The sequence below is a fragment of the Gavia stellata genome, chromosome Z (assembly GCF_030936135.1).
Source record: "Gavia stellata isolate bGavSte3 chromosome Z, bGavSte3.hap2, whole genome shotgun sequence".
In the NCBI taxonomy this organism is placed as follows: domain Eukaryota; kingdom Metazoa; phylum Chordata; class Aves; order Gaviiformes; family Gaviidae; genus Gavia; species Gavia stellata.
Window position 1 is genome coordinate 27,004,055 of NC_082637.1, and position 23,850 is coordinate 27,027,904.

The window sequence follows — 23,850 nt, forward strand, 5'->3', positions numbered from 1 at the left end:
ATGGTGAGTATTCTGAGGACTATATGTCAGAGTAGGAAGAAAAATTTTGAGCTCTTAGCTAGAAATTAATAAAAATACAACTTTTCATATTCTCTGCATTCAAAGATTCATGGTATTGTAGCATATATTTTCTAGAAGCTTCCTTCGTTCAGCTACATCTACAAATTGTGCACAGGGTTTTTTGTATGACTGATTATAGTTTTGGGTTTTTGTATTTTTGTACTGAGCAATGACACTCAAAAACCATAGAGGTCCTTTATAATTTTAAATTATGTTGTTCCATATCTTTGTCAGTATGTTTATTGGCATATTCTGCTAATCCCAAATGAAGAAACAAATTTTTTTAATTTCTTCACTCAGAACTCAGAATTTATAGAAAATCTGCTGAAAACTCCTGATTGAAGCTCTCCTTCTCTCTCAGAGGGGGACAGCTTGTGGATTTCAGTATGCAGTGATGGTAAGGTCTCAAAGCTCTTCTAAGCGTATGAATCACTGCTTGTGGATACAGCTAATTATTTCACGTATAAGGATGTTACAATGGGCATAAGTTGCTGTTGTTCACCTTTTTTCTTGATTGGTCTGTGCTTAACTGGAGCTTCAATTGCACAAAAAGCAGAACTTCAGAGCAGTATAAAGGGAAGCCTAAGATTGCACCGGAAGACATTTTGCTCATAAGGATCAGAATTTGCCCTGTAACTTACTTACTTACAGTTCCACGTCCGTGTAACCATCCTGAGCGTCTGCAAGCCTTGACATTAAATAAATGTTAAATATAGATAAAAATAGGAGTAAATGCTTTATAACTAACATAATGTCTTGATTTCTGAAACTTTGTTAGTGATGGTGTTTTAGCTTGGCATATTTGAAAATGTAAATAACCAAGTCTTCGTTGATGCATGTAAGACTCCATCTTGTCACTTTTACTTGAAGACTGGTTATCACATGGAATGAAACACCTGATATTTAAATTATAATATTAAGATTTTGTCCCAAAGTGTTAGGAATAACTTAAAACTTGTTTGGGAAAATAAATATTTTTTCATTGAAAGTAAAAGCTATGCATGGGGCTAACAACTTATTGAGAGGTGTTACTGCTGTTAGGGCATATCATTCCTGCCATGGACCAGTAGTATGTTGCCGCATGACATGTAGGCTAGCAGTACAAAATAAGTGACAGGCAAGGACATTGCAGTTGTTAAAGTAAGGTGACTTGGAACCTTTTAAATTACGTCAATGCAGACGCATTTTAATGTACTCTAAAAGTTCTTGCTAACAGTTGCAGGAAGGTGGGATACGCTCCATTGCCCCCCTCCAAACCTGTGTTAAGGTTGTTTTTAAAAAAGTTGGTAAGTGATGTGCCAGTGTTTTCTCACACCAGCATAATTTAGAAATGTTTTTGGTCCTTTTATACCATAGACTCCAGAAGATATTGGAGAGACAGATGACTCTTTAAAAAGCTGTTGAACAATGCTGTGATTACATACAGTTTCATCAGAGAGATGGGTTCTAAAAAGCTCACTTTAGTGGCAGACTTTCACCTTATTTTTGCATGCTTTTCTCCTAATGACTAGGTGAACATGTGCCTTGACATATTAAGACTAAAAAAAGCAGTTCTAGAATCTTCCCGAATTGCTTTTGGTTGCTGTGCAGTTGATGGAAGTTTTCATTTTAAACTTTTGTTCACTTGGATCAGTAAACGTTTCCATCTTTATACGGCTGCATACAGTGTCGCTTGGTGTTTCTAGTCCCTAGCGTCTGTGTTCTTGATTTGAAGATGCCAGAAGAATTGCAAAATGGTACATTTGTAAGTTCTGTAAAATAGATCTTTTCATTGTATAGTGGAGTTTTAGGAATTCATGAAGGTTTGTGTACAAATTTTTACTATTACTAATTTGGATTTTTTTAATGAAAAATTTACAAAAATCACTCTACTGTTTCCGCGGAAGGAGCTTTGTAACACCAGCAGCATTAGAACATATGCTTACTGCATAAATCATAAATTTCTACTATTAAATACATTTGTGTATTAAAAGTTGTTTTAAAATGGAATAAGTTTTAATGAATGGTCATTGTTGCAGTCTTCCAGCTGCTACGTTTGTGCTCAGTTGACTAACAATCTTTGGAGGATTTAGATAACAGTAGCAGAAATACTCTATATTAGTTAGTACCAAAGTAATTTCAAAAGTAGATGAGAAAAAATTGCCTGCCTAATTTGCGTTCAGTCATCAACTGAGGGACTTAACTATGGCTGCAGGTAGTGTGTAAAGCAGCGTGCTTACATTCAGGATCTGTGTCTGTACAGTAGAGCCTTTATTAGAGGTACCCATAGGGTGAGGTTTTTTGTTTGCGGTATGCTGTGCATGTTGTTGCTTACATTACTCTGAGCTGTGTGTGGATGGGATTGAGTGCCGTTTCTTCTTAGTGAGTGTGAAAAGAAGTGTCCTCGTGGAGGCTGAATAAGTCATTTGATGCCATGAATTTTGTTTCCAAGTCAAAAAAAAAAGAAGTGTGCTTTTGAATTTAAACAAAGAAACTGAAGGTAACTGATTGTAAATAAAACTCTTTGTCTCTTAACAGACTATGAACTGTATCAGATGATTTTTTTTTTTTCTTTCTTTTTAAGGCCAAAAAGTGAAGCTTAAGGAAAACAAAACATGGAAAAGCTGTATTTTAGCAATGGTCTCAGTTAGGTCAACTGTAATTTTCTCAAACTAAGGAATGTGGATTTTTTCATGTTAAAACATTGTATGTAAAATGAAATAAAACTTGGAAAAAATTGTCACATCAATATAATGTGTAAGAGATGTATTCCAGTACATGCAGAGATTCTACACCCACATTAAGGAAGTGCTAATATAGATGTATATGTGCAGCGAGTTCAGGGCTGATTTTGGATTTTTGTCCTTGCAGGTGGGTTACTGTTCATTAAGATCTTCCTGGTAGAGGCCAAAATAACATGTTGCATTCTTCAACAAAAATACAGTGACCAGGATTCAAATATAGTCGTATTAAGCCAGCAAAGATGTAATTTACATTTTAGCATTCATAAATATCTGTGCTAGATTTCAAATATAGCATATTATAGGCCGAGTTCACTTTGGCTTGTAGATAATACTATGTAGTAAGTGTTTCAACTTACAATATAGACTTATCTTGACACAAGAGTTCCTTTTCTGGGGGAAAGCTTGAACTAGGAGCTTCTGTTGAAAGAAACCAATATGTAGGAGTTGTTATAGTATAACCCTAACTGTAAAATTATACATTATAGCCAGTAGGGTTCAGTATGTTTTCACTTTAGAGGTCTCTAGAGTACTGGCTGTTTGCCAAAATCAAAATAATATATTAGAAACATTTGTAGGAACTTCTTTGAAGTCACTTAGACTCAATGCCAAAACCTATATTAATCCCTCTCAGCAGTGTCCACTATTTCAAATTCATAATTAGGATGCAAGGTGAGGCCGCCACCTTATTCTGTTTTTCTAACTCTTAAACTACTTCAGGTAATCCTCAGACTTTCCAGTTAGGCAGTCAGTGAAAGAGCCGAATCACTAAATTGAAGTAAATTACTTGTTTGTATATTGGGAGAATGCCTTTTCCTTGAAACACCTAATGATTGTTCCAAAGGAGTTTAAAATACCATGCTGCTTGATGAAAGTCACACACATGCATCAGCCACCAGACCATCTGCTTTTCGCTTTGTAGAAGTGTATGTAGGACAAAATGGTAGTAAATCTTCACGTTTCCCATGCACAGATACGAACTTCACCATTTGATTTGGTCACCGTTATTTTAGAAGTCAAAACCTGGATTGGGGTACCGTTTAAGCCCTTGAGTGTAGGAATTTTCTGCAAATTGAATCAAAAGAAAATTCTCCCTTAGTATCTGTATCTGCCCTTTTCATAGTCCACTGGTGATCCCAGAGTACCCTATGGGGAAGAATGTGCACTTCTGAATTTATACCAAAGTTTGTGTCACTGACTTCAGCCCTTTCCTACATGTTTGTGTAAAAATTTTAGAAGAGGATAATTGAATATTATGGAAGATTTTGATCATCTCTGGATTCACAGATTACCTTGAACACACTACTTTTTGAAAGGATGATTTTATATCTATTTGAGACCATACAAATATTAGAGTAAAAAAAAGGCAGAGAAAAGGTTTAATTTTGGCAGCCTTACAGAGGCAGACTATGGGCAGTATAATGAAAGTGCTCTTTTGTTTGAGATTCATCTCCATGTGATTTTAAAAAGCAATGGGAGTTGTGTGGGGTTTTTTGATTTTTATTTTCCTTGCAAGTTTTTAGAGACAAAAGTGTTATTCTATCAATATTGGAATTCAGTAAGAATTTTTTGGAACTTACTTTCTAATGTCTGAAATGGTCTGAAGCCAATACTGGTTTAAAGATATGAGCATTAATATGCTAATTTTCAATTAGCCTCATTGACATATTAATCATTTAGGGAAGTGTAGAACCTAAAAGTTCGTGACAATGCAAAAAGAAGAGAGTTAGAATGTATTAGAAATCGAAGGACTTCCTAGCAGACATGGCTTTTAGAAGGTGTATAGGAGATGTAGCGCAGGTAAATGTGCCTTTGGTGGAAAGTTATTTTAAGTATTCTCCAGAATTTGACATGATGTCCTCAAGTGTCTGTATGTCTAGATAAATTAGCCCAAGTTGAATCATGGTATCCTGTTACTTTTCTAGACTGCAGAAAATATGAGCTTGCTTGCTTGCTTGTTTTATTTCCCTGCCCCCCATCAGAAGGATGCTGTCCTTAGCTTGGCAATCCATATTGCTGTGACTTAAGTATGCTCTAATGTTGGGATTTGCTACAGCCTCTTGAAATAACGGAGAGTAGGATGTTGACATTCTTTCTGCAATTCTTTGTTTGCTTTTTATTACATCTTTTTATGAATTATTAATTCTTTATTTTTGTAAGAGCTGCATAAGGAAGACATTGCCTTGTGACTATGAGTAATATGTAACTGGTAATGGAGCAAAAGATCATCAATACACTGTTTTCCTGCCAGTAGTTGTCTTTCCTTTGTTTGCCTGGTTTTCTGTCTTTCGCCTAATACCATTAAATTATAGTTAAGTTGCTCTTATAGCTTCAGTTGAAAGATCATGTAAATGTGGCTGGGCTACATGATAGCCCTTCTCCTCTTAGCTGTTGCGGAGTTGCTGGAGCATAGCGTTACAGTGAGTGTAAGAGAGGATATAGCTCTCACAGCTCAGTAGGTCATTCTTGGATTATGTCATGGATATTGCCAATAGGAGGGCAGTAGAAGGGCTACTTAGATTAAATGATTCAGTCCACTGCTTTAACAGAATGTAATTTAGAGAAATAGAACTGTAATTATCATCAGTCTTGGAAGCAACTATTTTTTTTTCTAATAATACATGTTTTATCCAAACATACATACATTTCCAAATCAGGATCAAAAAATAATTTATGTTTACTATTACAGCATTATTAAGCTAAAGAACAAATACAAAAGAAAAAAGAAAGCAGACATAATTTTGTGCTTAGTATAATAATATTAGTGTTTCATACAGGAAGGTCTGTCCAGCTCTGTTTTCTGTAGTAGGTTTAATAAGCACTGTAGTACTTTTTATTTTAAATAGGTATGGAAAACAGTTTTTTGTATTAACTTCAGCTTAGTTATTAAGGACTTCTTGAGCTGGCAAAAAGAAGCATGTTCATGTGCAGAGGATTCAGTGGTTTGTAACTAGCTAGCTCTGTTGTGATAAAGCAAGCCAAAACTACTGTCAGCGATCTTACACTTTTTCCTTTACCTGGTTAATGAGTGGAGGACTTTTAAGGCAAAATCCTGATGTTGCTCTTCTTGGTTTTATGTAAGAAGTAGTTTAAAAGTATTTGCAGCTTCTTTTAGGGTGATGGATCATCTTTCAACATGTGCAGTTAGAGTGGGGGCCAGTCTGACTCGCACCAGTATAGTGTTCCCAGATTATATCACTGTGGAGTTCCTATGCTGACTTTTAATTCATGGTGGCTTTCAGTCAAAATGGTGTGGGAGGACAGTCTATATTTTATTTTTTTTATTTCTGTCATTCTAAACAGCTGTATAAAACAAAAAAGTTTTGCAAGTTTAATCTTAATAATCTTCACCCAAAAAAAGCAGACACGCTATGTCATAAAATAACTATTAGTGACTAGTTTGTATCCTATAAATCTAACTTGAGTTGATAATATGGTCCATTACCAGCTAACTGCACAGAGTATTTTTCATTTTACACTCCTCAGTTACTTTTTAGTGAAGTGTTAAAAAATATGAAGCTTTTCTCCTCTCTGAAATTGCACACTGTCTGTCTGTTATTAGGGAGATAACAGCTCTTATAAATGTTTCAGTAAGCGTTAAGTAGACAGTTATGTGCACTCTCATTCCACGCTTATTTGCTTACTGTAATAAACTGATAAAATATGTGTGGTTTGTCTCTGTGTATCTGCAGGCATCATGAGTCACATAGATTTCCTTTAGAAATAATGTTGTGTCTGCAGAATTGATTGGTTATTTTCATAAACCATCCAAAGGTACACAAATGACTTCTATTATTTAAACATATGCTCTGTAAGATTTGTAGGGGATTATCTCCTGGTTACTAGATGCTTCTTATTCTATTAACTGTTTGGGAGGATTATTTTAACCCCAGAGTGATTGCAGGTATCTGCCCTATGGGTTGCTTTAAGTATTGCAATTGTATGCATTAGAAATTTTAGAATTGAAACAAACAACTCTCTTTACCAGACTGATGCAACTGTTAAATAGACCACATTACAGTCACACCAAACTTTGCCAGCTCAAAACCCTTGCTAACAAGTAGGGGGCTTGAGAATTCTCATTTTCCAGAATTAAATTCCTTTGTTCAGCATATATACATTTTATTTATTTCTAGTACTGCCACATTAAATGCAACTGAAAATTAATGTTCTACAGGAAGGAAGATGGTTAAAACATAATGTCATTATTCTGGCTGTCCTTTGCATGTCTGTTGCTCTGTATAGTATACTGAAAATAAAAGTGAATGGTCTCACAAGTGAAATTATGACTGAAACATAAGAAGTAATGCTGAAAGGGGCATTGATTAAAAACTTTAAAAATCACAAGAAGGTTTCAGTAAAATTTGAGTCAGTGTTACAATTTAAGTATAGTGAGGGATTTTTGCTGTATGTGTATGCATATGTATCTGCATGTTGGACTTCTGACTGCTTACTTCTTATGTTTTCATTCCTATTAATAAAGAGCTTTTATAAAACTAGCTATATGTTTACACAGAGAAGCTAGTGTACTTCAAAATACTTGTTTAAACATGAATAAAACATATTTCCTAAGCTTGTTAATGAAAAATGGGTGAACCATTTCATGAAATAACTTTTCTATTATGCATGTCCAGCTCAAATTGAATTAAATGTTAAAAGTTAAAGGCTAAGCTTAAACTTAAAAATGAGATATAAATTACATCTTAAAACTTAAGTTTTAATCATTATTTCAGCAGTGGTCTAAGTAACAGCTGCTAGTGTGCTAACAGTTGCTAATAACCTCTTTCTGTGTACCAACAAGATATTTACTGAAGTACCTCCTTTCTTATTTCCTGACAACTGAGTTGTTTTTTGAGAGTTTGACCTTGTCAGTTATTTCTAGAAATCTAAGCAGGGTGTTAATCTATTAAAGTTTGGTTTTAGTATTCAAAGGTGTTTTGAATTTTGAGGAACTGTGAAGGTCCATACAATTTGTACTTCCTCCATTTGTTTTACATTAGCCAGAAATCTGGTCATGTGGTGTCACAGGAGTCACTATTTTATAAATACAATTTAAAGATCAGCTACAAAAAAGTAACCCTAATCTTGTCATGTATTTAAGCATGTAAAATTTCACTGAATTGTGTACTTGGACAAAAGTATTACATATTTTCATGCCTGTCAGAGATCAGTAATTGGACTGAAAAAATTTACTCCGTTTAAAAATATGTTGCCTGTACTCTAGAAGTGGTGTTACTACTATTATTTGAAGAGGGACAGAAATTTAAATATTTGGCTATGTGTTCTATTGTAAACAGCTGCATTTTTTTCTTACCATATAGGAAAACTAAAAATGTTGTCCCTGAGAACATTACATTATCTTTTTAGGGAGGAGAAAATGCCTGAACTTCACCAATTTACTTTAAAAGTGTTAATAAATTGTACAGATTTGAAGTTGGGGTTGTGGAGTTTCCTCAGTTCAGATGTATTCTGAACTGCCTTTAGTCTTCACACTGAAGGTTACTGGTAGATCATTAATTTGTTTCTAAAAAAAGTGATACCAGAGTTTTTGTGTATTAGAGAAAGAAACACTAGGTAAAAAGTTGAAAGTGAAATCTGATGTGGAATTTTTTGCAGAGGTGTTTGCTTGATCACATCCCGTATGTGTTGTTCTACTTACAGTCACATAGCGGTTGAGGTTTGAGGGGATGGGAAACTTTTCTGCCTTTTTACCTTCATTATTTGTTCTTCATTCAGTATGGTATGTGTGAAACTTAATGCACCTTCCAACACCACCTCTGAATACAAACCCACTCAGTTCCTCATACAGTTTTCGTCAGCTTTCATCAATGTAGTGCTCACACTTCTAAACATTTATTAGTTGATCTTTACAGATGTTCATTTGAGGTGATGGATATTACTAGCCTGGCTTTCCAGTTCAGAAACTGGTGCTCAGAGATTAAGATAAAATTTGTTATCTGCTCACTAACTTCTAGTGTTTTTCAACAGGATTCTTTACAGCCTTATGTTTTCCACAGGCTCTCCCATTTCTGTGACACCTTGTGGGTTTAAGTGCCATTTCTTACCAGCTTCTCATCTTACTGGAAATGTTCACTAAGTCTTCAGATCAGCTCCTCAATGTTAAATGTGGCGGTCAGGAAAATGTAGCAACCTGTAAGAGTTTTGTAAGGAGGGCAAGATAAAAGCCCATTCTCCTTGCTTAGCTGCCTGGAGTCTTGCTATTTGCAGCTGTCTATTTCACTTAGTTACACGTTCAGGGTTATGGGTAGGGCAAGAGAAGATGGACATTCATCCGTGGAAACAGATAAACAGATATATCTAACAGATATACTATAAAGTTCAGTAGCTCATAGTGTATTGATCAGACAGATGGGATTTTCATGCTGAGCATTTGGCTTTTTCAACCTCCATGTTCTGTTTGCGTGGTGTTACTGTTCATGTAATTTTCTAGCCTTTCCTTAAAACTTGCTTAAAGAATTCAAATTCACTTTTCTGCAGTTTTCTACATATTCCTTACTTTTGCACTTTTGAGCTCATGATTTCGGATTTCCTTATCAGCAGCATCTTCTGGGAATTTGTTTGCACACTGGATGTCTTTTATTCATGCTACTTCTTCAGGATAGAATGGACCTAAACATCTTTGGGATTTCTCTTATGGCTTGTGGCAACAAGACTCTTAAAAAAGTGGCAACGTCCTTCTGCTCTGTACAACTGTGGGTTTAGTATTTGGCGAGCATAATTATTAGGCAACATTTTTTGTGGTTTTAACAAGAGAAGGGGAAGACAATTTCTCGCTATACTTTCACAGTGCATAGTGGGCTTGGGGTCACCCTTGAGTTCTGATGCATAGAATGGAGTGTGACTTCTTGTTGGAAACAACATAGTTATTTTAACTGTAACTTTAAAAAACCTCTGATAATTTAATGGCTAACTGTAGAGTTAAAATATTGAAAACAGATTTATAATGGGACGTGAGGCAAATACAACAAAGTTAAAGCTGCTATTTCTCATCACCAGAAATGTTATTTTTACGGTCTGTTATCTGATGTCTATTACAGCAATTTGTTTATGGAGTTGAGTATGTCCTTAGATGTTTCTATTTCACTAAAATTCCGACTAGAAAGCAGGCGCTCTAGCTGAGTGAAAAGTGCAATATTTAATTGTCATTTTATCTGTTCTTTGCTTACACCATTCACCAACTGTTGTTTTGTACTTAACAGGTCACTACCCAAGTCTCTGTGCCAACAAAAACACATGAACTGCTTCATCGAATGAGTGGGAAAGGATTAGCAGCTCATTATCACTTCTCAAGACAGGCAGGCATTTTTGGTGATCGTATGGTATCTGTGCAAGTGACAGTAACAAATACAACTGATCAGAAGATAGAGAATGTTCACATCGGGGAGAAGAAATTACCTCCAGGCATGAGGATGCATGAGTTTAATCCAATAGGTAATCATATCGTGTCTTTAAAAATACAGAATCTTAATCTTCTGCAAAATTTCAAATATAGGAAAGTGGTTTTGCATACTTATACGTTATATATGTATGTGTACATACATACACATATGTATGTATGTATGCATACACACAAACTCATGCAACTATCTTTTCTTAGATAAGCTGATTTTAACAAAAAATTAATTCAGCTTTCCCCTACTTTTACTTGACTTTGAAAATAACTCCTTAGATCAGAACTTCCATGCCTGAAAGCTTACCTGCTTGTTCAAATATCAATTATATCAATTCCAGTTGATATAATAAAATTTTTCTGTCTCCCCACAGACTTGAATTCTCTTACAGCCTTAGTCCAGAATGACTTTAACAGGCTACTATTAAGAATGAGGTTTTGATTTATATATTCACAATGTCCCTTCCAAGATTTAAAAAACATCTGTAGACGTATTATGTAGTTTGGTAGTGCAGAGCTTTCTCGTTGTTTCCCTTGTGAGCTTTTGCCAGGAGAATGTAAGTGCGTGTTTTAGTCTAGTTTGCATCTAACATACTTCCACAAAGTGTGACTTCTTAGACTAGGTAGAAAGCAATGCTGTAGTCAGTCCTAACCTAAATTGTTTTACTTTCTACCTTCTGATCGGGATGTTTTTTTGCTAAATTTCTGGTAGTGGAAAAGAGTAGAAAACCTTCTCAGGTCATAGCAACTGTTACTCAAGGGCAGCACCTGTGCACACAACCTGCTTTCTTTTCTCAGCAGTTCTTTGTTTTAGGACATTGTGGTATAGTCAGGAGGAACAAACGTGTCTCTATTTCATAAGATAAATGGAAAGGACAGACATGCTCCTTTTTGACGCAAGCTCCTGTGCTTTAGATGTGTTTCTTCTCTTTTAATGAGCTGTGTTACTATGTGAATCCATATCATGTTAGAAGAATACAGAAGCAAGTTCTTAAAGTACAACATTTAAGTAAAGAATTCAGGACTTAAAAAGATGTTTGTATTAAATTGCTGTGTGCTATTGAAATACCTATTTTTTAACGTTTGAAAGGCTATACTGATTTACACCAAATAGCTACAAAAGCAATTGTACAATGCTATGGTTTATTTCAGAGTTAAAATTTTGGAACCATTTGCATTTTGATAACTTGATCAAGACAGTTACTTTTAGGGAAAGAATTTTTGTGTTAAGTGAACTCTTTAGTGTTTATTTCTCAAGATAAGAAGTCCAGTGCAGAGTTCTGATTTCAAGTTAGTTTTGACCGTCAGCCTAATTTTATATCCATCCCTTAAAACATTCAAAGAAATGAAGTCACAAAGGCTTACAAGTAGAAAACTAGTAATACTGTAAATCAGATCAGGAGATACTTTACTCACAATAACAGTCCAGGAACAGTAGCATTCACTTCTCTCACGTAAAACACGTGAAAAAGATTTGGAATTAATAAGTTATCCAATTCAGGTTTCTTGAGTTCCACAACACAATCCTACCCTTTAAAGTATTTATTTCCCCAAGGAAGACATTATTGTGGTATTTGTCCTGTGAAACTGTTGGTTTCTTCTGCAGAAAATAAGCTAGATATCATCTGTAGTTCCTTCTAAAAATGTTGCTTTTCTTGCTTGAATGCAAATTTTCTGTACTTTTTGTCACTTTAGACAAAACTTAGTCTATATGCCCTGTTCTTCTTATTACATTTTGTGTTTCCACCATTTGGAAAACACATCCTATAATTTGCCCAGCGGAACCAGTAGAAGTGTCAGTGTAGACAGGTATTCCTACTGGAGTATTAAGTCTAGTTTTGCTTCCATCACTATAATTACTGTTGGCAATTGTCCTGATTTTGCGTGTAGAAGTGGGCCAAATTATTTTACGTAAGTCCTGTGCTCAGTATTTTCTTGATGAATAGGTGCCTTTGAAACCCCATTGGAAAACTTTAAGCTCAAAGACTTTGGTAAACTTTAGTCTGAATTTGAGCTGGAGCCTATAATCTTTCGATGCTTTACACAGACTTCTTTTCTTTAAATACTTTGTTTTCTATTCATTCCGTAGCGTTAGTTTAGTCTTTACCTAACTGCATCACCTCCATGTTTTCCATATTTTTCGGAACTTAATCTTGATATAGTTAAATTTTGTTTCCTTTTGTCAGGGAGCAGCTGCCTACTCTTCAGTTCCTGAAAAGCATCAGATACATTAATGAATAAACTGGAAATTAGACATTTTTCTGCTTGCCCAATCATTTTTATTTTAACTCCTCTCTTTTAACTGTGCTTTTAGTTTTTCTTTCTTGTAATCTTGAGAAGTCAAACTCTGCTCCAATGCTTGTTGTTAGTACCTCCTACATACGTAAAGAAAGAGCTTTTCTTCCTACCAAATTAAAGCCTTATCTCTACAACATTGAGGAAACAGTATAGTGATATAGCCAAGAAACTAAGAATGAGCATGTCTCTGGATACCTTCATTTGAGAAGTGCCTCAGTCTGCACTCCTTGTAAAGCATAAAATTATCTTCCATTTTGGGTTCGTAATCTTTGTGCTCCCTTCCATAAATAATGCAAGCGGAAATTGAGAAGTAAGTAAACCATACTAATTATGAAATATTTTAATTTTGGTTCTTTTTCCATTACTGTGTGTAGTAATATAAATTCTATTAATACTTGTTGTGTTTTACTGTTTATTAACTAAATTTGAAAACTGGTGTTACTGAAAATGAAGTCTCGGTGCTGGATCTGTACGCAAGTAAAAGGATGAAACTTCAATGTATTTTTGTCTGTGAATAATCTTCCTAGCTTTTCTAATACAAATCTTTATTTTGTTGACAGCAGGGCTATAAGATTGGAATGGCAACATTTCATGTGCAGTAACTGTGGGGAGGGGGGATCCAAGACTCTTAAACATGCAAGTGTGACATTTTGGTGATACCTACTTGAAATAAAACTGCAAGTATTGGCTCTTTTTTATGGAGCTTTTTTTTTAATACAGGTTTTCTAATTATGTGAAGTTAGGGGGTTTGCATCTGGGGTCTTCTGTTGCTTTCATGTGTACTTCACCTGTTCAAAATGTTTTCATGTAGAGTGCCTTGAGCCGGGAGGATCCATTACTGTTTCAATGGGTATCGACTTCTGTGATTCTACTCAGATGGCCAGTTTCCAGTTATGGTGAGTTCTTGGGGAGGGAGGGTAATTTTTTGCTCTTGGAAGGCAGAAGTAGTGTATATTGGAAGTTTACTTAGCAGTAGCAGACTTGGCCTTTTAATAAATATTTAAAGAATTGAACAACAGTTCACAACATGATGTATACCCAAGATGGTTTTGGAGAAATAAGACATTAATTAGTGTTTGGTTTTACTATTACAAATATTATCAAGTTTTCTTCAGTCTTCCAAATTTTTTTAGCAATTGCTTCTAAAAACACAGATTTGATGGTAAGCTCAAATCTAGGTTTGAAATCACGTGTATAAGTTCAAAAACTCTTTGACAGGTTGTATTTGGGAGGTCCTGTTTTTCCCTTGATGTAAATGATACCAAGTAGAAGCGTGAACTCCTGTTCTCATTTAGAATTACTTCCCTGTTCCTGAGCTTTATTTTTATTTTTTCCCTCTCTTCTTGGGATTCTGCTTGAAGGGAGCAGTCAGGTCTGACCACTCTGCTGGAGTGTTTTGTGTGTATTCTTCCTTGTAAGAAATCGCAAGTCAAAAAAGCACATAGTGTGAGCAATATTACTACCTCGAGTACTTATTATGACTGTTTGTCATCTATGTAACATGACTGCATGAAACCAACCCCTAAATTTGCTGGCCAAAGAAGCTTATTTCTTATGCTGTAGATTCTTCTGAATTCTTAGAGAGAGAATAAAAACAAATAGCTGGTTGGCCAACTAGATTTTGTCTTATGTACGTGATTTACGCTTTTTATGTTCATTATTGGCCCGTTCAAGATCCTACTTTGTATGAGTTCCTGTTGCATTCTAGGCTAGCATGGAACCTGTTCACTGAGTGAGAACTCTGTTATTAACTAGCATTTGAAACCAGGGAAAATTTATAGTAGCAGTGTCCAAACATCAGGAATGAATGGATGGGGAAAGCTAGACACCTTCTTTCAAGACCTATTAGGGCTTGTATAGTCTTTGAAACTATGCAAAAGCACTAAATTGATCTGCATAATTCTTTTTTTTTTTTTTTACATATTGTGAAATAACAGGTTTTGACATTTTGTTGCAGGAAGTACTACTTTCTATATTCTGCACAAAAAAGAATTTTGAATAGACATTCACATTGCCACATTCCAGTTTAGGGGAAGCCCTTTGAGAAAGTTTTGTACCCCTTTCTTGAATACTGTAGAAATTTTAGTGTACTACTACTAAGGACAGCTTGCACAACTTACAGGTTATTAAAGATAGTGGGAAAATCTTAATAATAGAGATGTACTCAAGTGATTCCAAAAGAACAACTGCTAAAATAAAATTTCTAGTTCTAGGGCTAAGGAGGTTTTACTATTGATTTCTGCTCCCCGCCCCCCCAACATTTTCTCGTACAATGGATGCTCATGCATAGTCATTTTAAAGATACGAGTATCTCCAGCAAGATGTCTGCAGCATGTAGTTTATGCGCATCACGTTGTTGTAGCTGATCTGTATGCTGTTTGCTGGAATTTGGAAACAGCTTTGGACTGTTGCCTGATGCTAGGTTTGTTTGGGAAGGGAAGTTCTCTTCTAGGCAATGCAATTTCATAATTGCTTCAAAATGGTAGGCTCTCTTCCCCTAAATGTATTTTGGGATTTTTTAAATCAAATATGCTCAGTTTATCAAGCAGGAACATTCTTTTTTAAATAGAGCAGATATTTTTCTTTCAAGTACATATTTTCAGTATACTCGTGATTTGATTCCAAACTTATACCATTTATTGCTAAGAATCTTAGCAGTGATGAGGACAAGCAATGTAGCATAACACATTGATTTTATGCAGATCATCACCTTTATGTTTTGGGAGGTCTGCTGTATTAGTGATATATAAAAACTGATTACTTTCTCCAACATTGCCTAGTAATTGTTTATTATTTTCCTATTAGACAAACAAGACAGATCAATATTCCTGAACACCAACCAGACTATGAGTAACATCACTGTAAATAGATTTGCCTCAGACCTCAGCGGTGTATTCATTTTAATGATTTGGACAATGTGAGTCCAATGACAAAGCTCAAGCTAAGTTTAAAATTAAATTAAGAATAGGAATTGCTTACTTTGTTCCTTTGCTAATTGATAAGGCTTTGACTCTTTGACACCAGTCCTTAGAAAATAGTATAAAAATGGGTAAAATGTTCTTTGCATTAAATTTGCTATTTTACTGTTAAAACATGTATTGTTCAAAATCCTACTGATGCTCAATATCATTGAAGGAATTGTGCAGCGTGATGTTTTGGGGACAATGTCTCAGACAACTCAGCGGCAGCCTTTTTAACGTCCAATACTTCTTAAAATGCTTTTATCCAAAAGGAAGAATGACTTGTAGAAGTTTGTCAAAATGTAGTTGCAATACTGTGCACGCAAAGGTGTCGATGTTCTTGTATTTCCTGATAACATATGTTTATGAAAGACATTGTCAGTTATTTTGCATTTTTGTTAGAAGCATGTTCAGCAGTGAAGTGTTCCTGATCATAATAATTTTCTTTACATTGTTCTAAGAGGAGCACTTTGTCTTGCATCAAATGTAATTGATCCTGAAGCAGTGTAATCACAATTACTCACTTTCTTAATTGGCCTGCCCAAAATCAGAAAATGGAAACCGATCGGCAGTGTTTAAATCAATAGCTTTGTAGTAAAGCTTGTGGGGGTAGGGAGACAGTGGTAATGGGTAGATCAATTGGTCTTAGATGCCAATCATGGACTGTGTGTTTTGCATAGCAAACACTACCTTTCTTTTTGGGGATGTACGGTTGTACTAGTGATTCAATAAATACAAACTGTATAAAGAAAAAACTAACATGAGTAATAAAATATTTAGATCTCTTTCTGAAATTGTTGTACAAATCAAGGACAATGAAGGAGAAACTGCATTATAGAGAGGTTTGAAGGGCTGAGCTTTGAAAGACCTCCCTCGTAAATACTATTTTTCTTAAGCAAAGCTTACCAAGATCACACAGCTAATTAAAAAGAGGTGAAGTGCCTTAACTTGAAAACTGTGCCTAATGCGTTTATTTATAATGTGTATTCAGATGCTCACACTATGTACTCGTAAGGAGAACTTCTCTTCATTGCTATTTTGCTTGTGCCATCTCCTTGCAGAGGCATACTACTTCAGCCACGCTGGTGTTCTGCACAATAATGCCTCTCAAGCAGAAAGTTAAAGATGAGTAAATGGAGAAACTTAGCCTTTTAAAAGATTTTTTTGATTGTTACTGTTTCTTTTTGGGTTACTTTGTTCAGAGTCTGTAAGCAGGGTATATCTAACTTAGAAGTATAAAGCAATTTGTTATTGGCTAACTCACGTGCAAGGAAGTCTGGTGGCTTGCTGAATCCTAGTTAAGCATTAGTGTATTCACCATCCCAGTAAGAGACCTCAGTCTTTGCTAGGCAGGTAGGCATCAGTGAGCAGAGGAAAGATTGGAATGGATCCTTGATGTTACAGACTGACTGCAGCACTCCACTGACTGTGGAATATTTTTTTTCCTTGTCAGATTTTATATATTTCCACATTAGTGTGTTTCCTTTTGAATCCATGAGCTCCTAGTAATCATCTTAATAATCCCACCACTGTCTCTTATTTTATCTTTATTATCTTGCATGTCTCTCCTTTTCAGATATTCTCAGGTCTTTCTCACAGCTTACCAGTTTCCTTAGATGTCTGAACAAAGATTTGGGAGCTTTGCCATGTCAGTTGGCCTTCGATCCTTGGAATGAAGACATTTGAATCCCTAGAGAAGAAAGGCGAGGAAGTTTACAGACACAGAGGGTTACAGCATATATATGCCCATATCCTATTTTGTGTACATGTATTTAGCATTTTGGATTCCTGTCTGCATTTGTAAAACCAAGTAGGCAACTCTCCAGCTTCTTGTAGGTGTCTGGTGAGTGACAAAAGATGAAGGGGAGATGTGCTCTTTACAACATTGAGAGCTGGAGAAGGAAGCTTGTCCTTACCTCCTCTTCCCCATTCTTTTCATCCCTTCTCTCCAAATTGTCTTAGCTGTTCCCAAAGCTGTTCCCAAAGCTTCCCATGAAAGAACCACAGCTTTGAAGATAAAATTAATTTATGGAGAACGTGTTTTCTTCTTCCCATTCTTTTGAAAAGTATGTAGGATGTTGTTTAGCTCTCTTTTGAAACAACTTGGTGTAGGGAACGTGTCCATGCCATGCATCTGTTCCCCTAGTTTTCTTGAGGTTTAAGTGCAAAGAGTACAGTCAGAGCTCCCAAGAAGAAAAAGAAATGGAATTAAAGCAACAACTTCTATGCCTTCCATGCTTGCTCAGAATAATGAAATCATGGGAAAATAGTGTGACATGTAACAGAGGTTTTTACAGGCATGAGCTGGTTACCTTATATAGGCATTTCCTGTGTCCCAGTGTTATTAGAAGAGCTGGGACCCTGTACATACTCTTCTGCTGTTGTTATGCTGATAGAAAAGAAAGCTGTCTGTGCACTTCATCTGCTCTGGACAGTGTAAAGAGAGCATTTTCCTCATTACTCCAGACGAGGTTGGTGTAGGAGGAAGAATCTAGCATTTTCTTAAATGAAGGAAATTCCATGAACGAGATCTGAAAACCTTGTTCAATCTGCTGTCTGCAGGTTCTACCTTACCGTAAAACCTTTTGCTCTAAATTTTGCTTTCCAAGGAAGAGATTTTTTGCAGCATTAAATTCTCTTACCTTACTCTGCGTTGATGCAGGAATCTTCCCAAGCAGAACTTCTACCTGCAAAGAGGAGTAAATGAAGAGGATCAGTTCGGTAGCAGTCAGTATTTGTATTAAGTGCAAGCATGCATTCAGGTGTAGATGTTTGCACAAAAGCATCTGATTAAGATTATGTAGTAGAATATGTTATGGAATATATTAAAAGCTAACGTTAGAGATGCAGGACTGTCTTCACATCACTGTCACTTGCATTTTCACTTGTTTCTTGCTGTTTTCTTCCCTAGTGCTTTGTCAGCAGATCACTAAGTTGTTTACAGATGTTGGATATTAAGACAAGCAATCTGGTACTCTTCTCTTTACTTCATTACTCTAAAGTAGTCAGTTGGCCCAGTTCCAGAAAGCAATTGTATTGAGATAGATAACTGACCTGGAAAAAGTAAGGCTGGGCATGAACAACTAATCTCACTTCTTCTATTGCCCTGGCCTTTTTTCTTGTAAAAGCAGGACGCTGTCTTTTACTTTCTTGAGCAAGACTATGAGCAAAGTCTCTTAGACTTCTCCATTACGTGTTTTGCAGGAACTTAGTTTGTTGCTCTTCCTCTTCTATTCTTTTTTTTATCATCTGTGGAGATTTTTTGAATACAAGACAAAAATAGTGACCTGGTTTTGGATAGATGTATTCTGGGTCAAGCAGCTACTGGGAGTGAAACAAAAAAGGGTAATATAAATAACAAGAAGAATATTCCCCAGCCTCTTACTAGAATAATAATTTTAAAAAAGCTTTGAAAATTAAGACTTCAAAGACTGACATTGTGGAATCTTAGAAGAAATCATTCACAAGTGATAGCATTATTTGTATTAGTTTTAAAGATGATGTTGCCATCATTGTCCTCAAGTCTTTTGTTATGGCAGATAACTTCTTTCCCAGGAATGCTTTGGAGCCAATCCTTTAAAAAAATTCAGGGAAGAGAGAGGAAAATGGACACTGGTTTCAAATGACAGGTGCTAGCTGCTCCCACTGCAGCTATCTGAGGAAAAGTTAAAACTGCATCTTCTAAAGGATTGAATGTTAGTCTTGCGGTGTCATTTATCACATAGATGGTAAGTCTCCTTGTGTTCCTGTGGGAGCATTATCATCTCTCATTTGTTCATCTTAATTGGGTACATCAGAAGATGAATTCATGTGATCCTGGGAATTATGTTATGAAAGTGGTGTAAGTCTTAAAAATACAATATGTTTAACAATTATTAAGGCAACAGTAAGAGTAATGACGTCTAACATTATTTGCCCCTAAGTTCACGATTAAATACAAAACAGATTTTGTGAACTAGTGGCGAGGTACTGTTCTCAGACATCCCTGTTTGTCTGATTCCTTTAGAGCTTCCTTCTGCAGACTTCTCATTTAGCATACATGTTCCACTAAGGCTGTGACTTACCAGTTGCATTTGCTAATACCAAAAAATGCAATCTTTAATTTTTGAAATCTAAAAACAGTTATGTTTTGTTGGCTTGAGAAACTTTGGGTTTTTTCTGATACATTTCTTCAGCTTGGTCTTCCAGGAAAGTTAGAGGAACACCACCTGGGAGATGTTTCAGTGCAGCTTGAAACAATTGTCTGCCAGATTCTTAAATGTTAATGTTCAAGCTTCAAACCATTTCTGCAGTTTTTTGTTTAAACATCATTTGTACTAATTATAGTATTCAAAGTATAAATAAAAAGGTTAAATACACCGGAATTTAGTTGACTGAGTCTTGGGGGAAATTATGTAGTTGTACTGCAAGACTCAGTTTTGTTATTAAACTTATCCATCAGGTATCTGATGAAATCTCCATCTTTGGAGATACTCAGAGCTCAAATGGACAAGTGAGCAATGTGAACTAAGGTGGCCCTGGGTTGAGCAGGAGGTAGGACCAGGTGATTTCCAGACGCCCCTTCCGACCTTAATTGTTCTATGGTTCTATGGAACTATGAAACTACTTTTGTTATATTAGATATGACTAGGTTTCTAATGTAAAGATGTAATAAGAGATGCAGATCAATAAACAAAAGATGTATATTTAGCCTGTAAGGTGTGTGATAAAGAGGGTGATAAAAGGGGGGATGATTTTCTTTGGCTGAAAAATAAGTTTACTGAGGTACACTGAAATTAAAGTAGTGCAAAGTAAACCAGATGCTGCCTAAAGTGAAATTAAAAACAAAGTGGTTTGGGCAAACAACTGGCAATCAGAATTTCTGCTTGCAGACTATGAAGAATTCATGGTTTATCAAAGAATATCTATTAGCTTTTTAATCACTAGGAGAAAGGGAAGTGGAATGTTTGTTAACAGCATAGGTGTTGAGTGGTCCTCTCGAGCAGTTACAGCCATGTAAAACCCAGGCTATGCTCATACTTTACTCTTTATTGTGAAGAGATTGTTATAAGCATTTCAAAGCAATCTAATCATTAATGTTAGAAGTCAAGTTTATGTACGAATGGCATGTCCAGTCAATGTAGGACATGAATCATTGTACACAAAACTGTTTATCTGTTTTATGCTGAATTATGTATTGCACATCTTGCTTAAATATGAAATATAACATTGGTTGAATGATCAATGTTCAATCTTCATTGAACAATACCAATGAAGGTATTGTTAAAAGTTTTAGTCATATAGTCCAAGTACTATATATAAACAGCAAAAAGTTATGAGGCAGCTGATTAAAGACCCTTCCTTCAGCTCTTAAGCTGATGGAGTTCTTGATCAGTTTTAAAAGGAAAAATGAAAGAAAAAAAATATTACTTTCTTATTTTACAGTGCACTTGATCAGGCCAGCCAGTCAAACAATCTCTGCTCTTTTAGTATGCTAATGATTTTAGAGATGGATGGTCTTTAAAGTAGTATAGGAAAAAAAAGTGAGGATTTGTTAGCTAAGCAAATTTTTAAAAGCAGCGCTTCATAAATGATTCTTTGTAAAGGGAATACTAGCCAGGTTTGAAGGGATTGTTTAACTGTATGTTTACTAAATAACAATTTTCAACAAAGTTAGCATTAATGCTGAATTTTATTTGAAAAGCCCATACTTGAGGTTGTATCCATAAGCATAATTATAACACATCAGAAAGTAAGAATGTACTAGTTCCTAAGCATTTGCTTGTGAAATTGGGTAATTATGGTTAGTATTAAAATTTTAAGTAATAGGACCATGAAATGCTTTCTTATTTTCAGGTGGCTTATCTTGGCATCTTTAGGAGGGAGACACATATGTTTTCTGTATTATTTATCTAGTTAGTGCTGTTTTTTCTATCAGTCTATCTTATTTCAGAATTTTGAAGTTGCCGAGTTATAAAAAAATCAGTAACACATGTTTGAGGTTAATTTAAATACCATGGATATTAATTGATGAAATACATTTTCCATTCTAATGATTGTATCATTATATTTAAGTGGGATATCTGAGGCATATCAGCAATCAATATGTATTGACTATTTGGTACATCAGGGAAAAAAAAAAGTTATTTTCTAAAAATTTCTGATGCCTGGAAGCATTAACGAAGATTCTGACTGGATGTACTGTTCCTGAATTGCTAGCTGATTCACTTACGGTATAGTTAGTCAATCAAACATAGCAGAGTGAATGTATCTTGAGTTTCTGTAGACTTTGAGAACTCCAAGATAAGATAGTTGGAAGCTCAGAGAATTGAATGGATAGGGAGCACAAGTTCACTGATTGGGAATTATTTCTTAAGGAGGAATCTATAGTAGTAGTATGCTACTACTGATAGTAAGTCTTTTAACTCTCTGCCATTACGAAAATTGCCTCAAATTCTGTGATTTTTCCAGTGTTCTCCTACATCAACCAGTATGGTGTGTGGTTTTGTTTAAATATAAAAAATGTTGTGAAAGTGAAGTGATCAAAGATACTTCTTTTTTACTCCCAAATTTATTGTTTGGCCTGTTTGGGATTTATTCAGACAATAATAATCCTTTTTGCCTGAAATTATACCTTTCCTAGGTTTAACCCTATTTCTGGCATAGCTGTTGCTGATGACAGAATTTGTGAAGAACAGTTCTTTTAAAGGAATTGTAAAATGCATAATAATTTGTCCTTTGCAAGCATTTAGTTTGAGTGTGATGCTTTATAGATTACAAATAAACAACATTATGAGTAAAAGTTACATTTTCAGAAATAAAAGTGCATGCATACTATATTAATATTACATTTGTACTGGAAAAAATGGATCAGCTTTACTGATATAAGAAATTAGCAGGCTTTTGGATTAACAAGGTAGAAATCACGCAGGTAGTTCTTACACTCTTTATAGATTCCATAGTAAATTTGGAGCTGGTATGTATATATTAATCTGTGTTGAAGCACTTGGTTGATTGTCTGTAATTTCTTTTTTCCCAGCACAAAGGACGATCATTTCAATGTTAACATTCAGCCCCCCGTTGGAGAACTGCTTTTGCCTGTCACTATGTCAGAGAAAGACTTTAAGAAGGAGCAAGGTGAGAAATATTTCAGCAGCTTCAGTAAACATATTTGGCTGAGAAGAGGGCTGTGGGCCTTTCAATTTCAAAGCGTATAGCAAGTGCTTCCAGTGTAGCTGTTTGTGTTAGTCTCTGTTAGTATTCAGTCTGATACTAATGATTTAATTTAAAAATATCTTTAAAAGAATGTGCAGTGGTATCTGACAGCTTTTCAGTGTGCCTTTAAAAGCACAAAGCCCACCCTTTACCCTGAAACAGTCTTTTGGCTCAGAGAGTTTTGGCTTCCTGTCATGGAGTGTGACTGTCTTTCCTACTAGCAGTAAAGCAGAAAAAAATCCCAGCTCAAGGAAATAAACCAAATATGCATTGATATGGTGCATGTCTTTACTAGTCTGTATTTCAAGGCTACTTTTAAATACCTGTTCCTCAGCTACTTTGAAGATTATTTTAATCTTTTTCCTTTCAAACGCTTCATATTAAACAGATATTCCTGTTGGAATACTATTTTAGAAAGGTGACATCTTTTTTATATTTCTGCATTCTTCTAATACTGCGTCTTTAAAAAAGGTAAGTTTCTGATGTTAGTCCAAACACAAACCTCCATAAGAGCTTTTAGTGACTTGCATATTTTCTACAAAATAATTAGAGAAAATCGTACTTACCTTTGACTATGTGTTAAATGGAGCAGTCCATACTGCTACCATATCAGCATTTGGATATGATTCTCGGATATTTTAAATTATAAACTATTACACTTTGGATGCATTCAAATGTAATAGCGTTTACTCATGTATCTCAATGTATGGGGATTTACATGTGTAAATCCCTTTACATTGAGAAGAGAATATACCCATGGGATCCTGTCTCATTGCTGTGTAAGGCTCAGAAACTCAATATATCCATCAAGCAGTCACGAACACCAATGACTAATGCTACATATTATTAATTATTGGTTTTGAGCATTTCTTGCTTTTGTATTTTTGAGTGATTAAGAAAGTAGTTTAAATATTGCCTAGATCATTTTCAGTTAAGCTTATGGCTGCAGTGAAAAGTTAGGGTTGTGCGTTGTTTTCTTAACCAATTGATACTTATTTGCTGTTCTTACCCTTTGCTGGCTAAAGCCTGCCTCTCTGCTTTATACCTGCTCAGCAAACCAAGGTGAGTGATTGAATGAGGCTGTGGCACATTTATTTTAAACTGTTCCCTTCTAAAAATTGCAGCTGAGGTTGTACTGAAAGGAAGGCACGTTACTGTGCTTCTTCCCCCCCTGTTTTTGTATTTGCTTGCTTTGTGATATTTTGAT

The 23,850-nt window shown here is 35.4% G+C and overlaps 1 protein-coding gene across 2 annotated transcripts in view; it reads left to right on the top strand.

The window, feature by feature from the left end:
- The window catches only part of AP3B1 (adaptor related protein complex 3 subunit beta 1), a 164,136-nt gene that overhangs the window by 122,777 nt on the left and 17,509 nt on the right, over nucleotides 1–23,850 (top strand). For both annotated transcript variants that reach the window (XM_059834295.1, XM_059834296.1), the window contains exons 23-25: nucleotides 10,001–10,232; nucleotides 13,301–13,385; nucleotides 22,468–22,565. In XM_059834295.1, coding sequence (XP_059690278.1) covers nucleotides 10,001–10,232; nucleotides 13,301–13,385; nucleotides 22,468–22,565 — 415 coding nt within the window. The remainder of the gene's footprint in view (nucleotides 1–10,000; nucleotides 10,233–13,300; nucleotides 13,386–22,467; nucleotides 22,566–23,850) is intronic.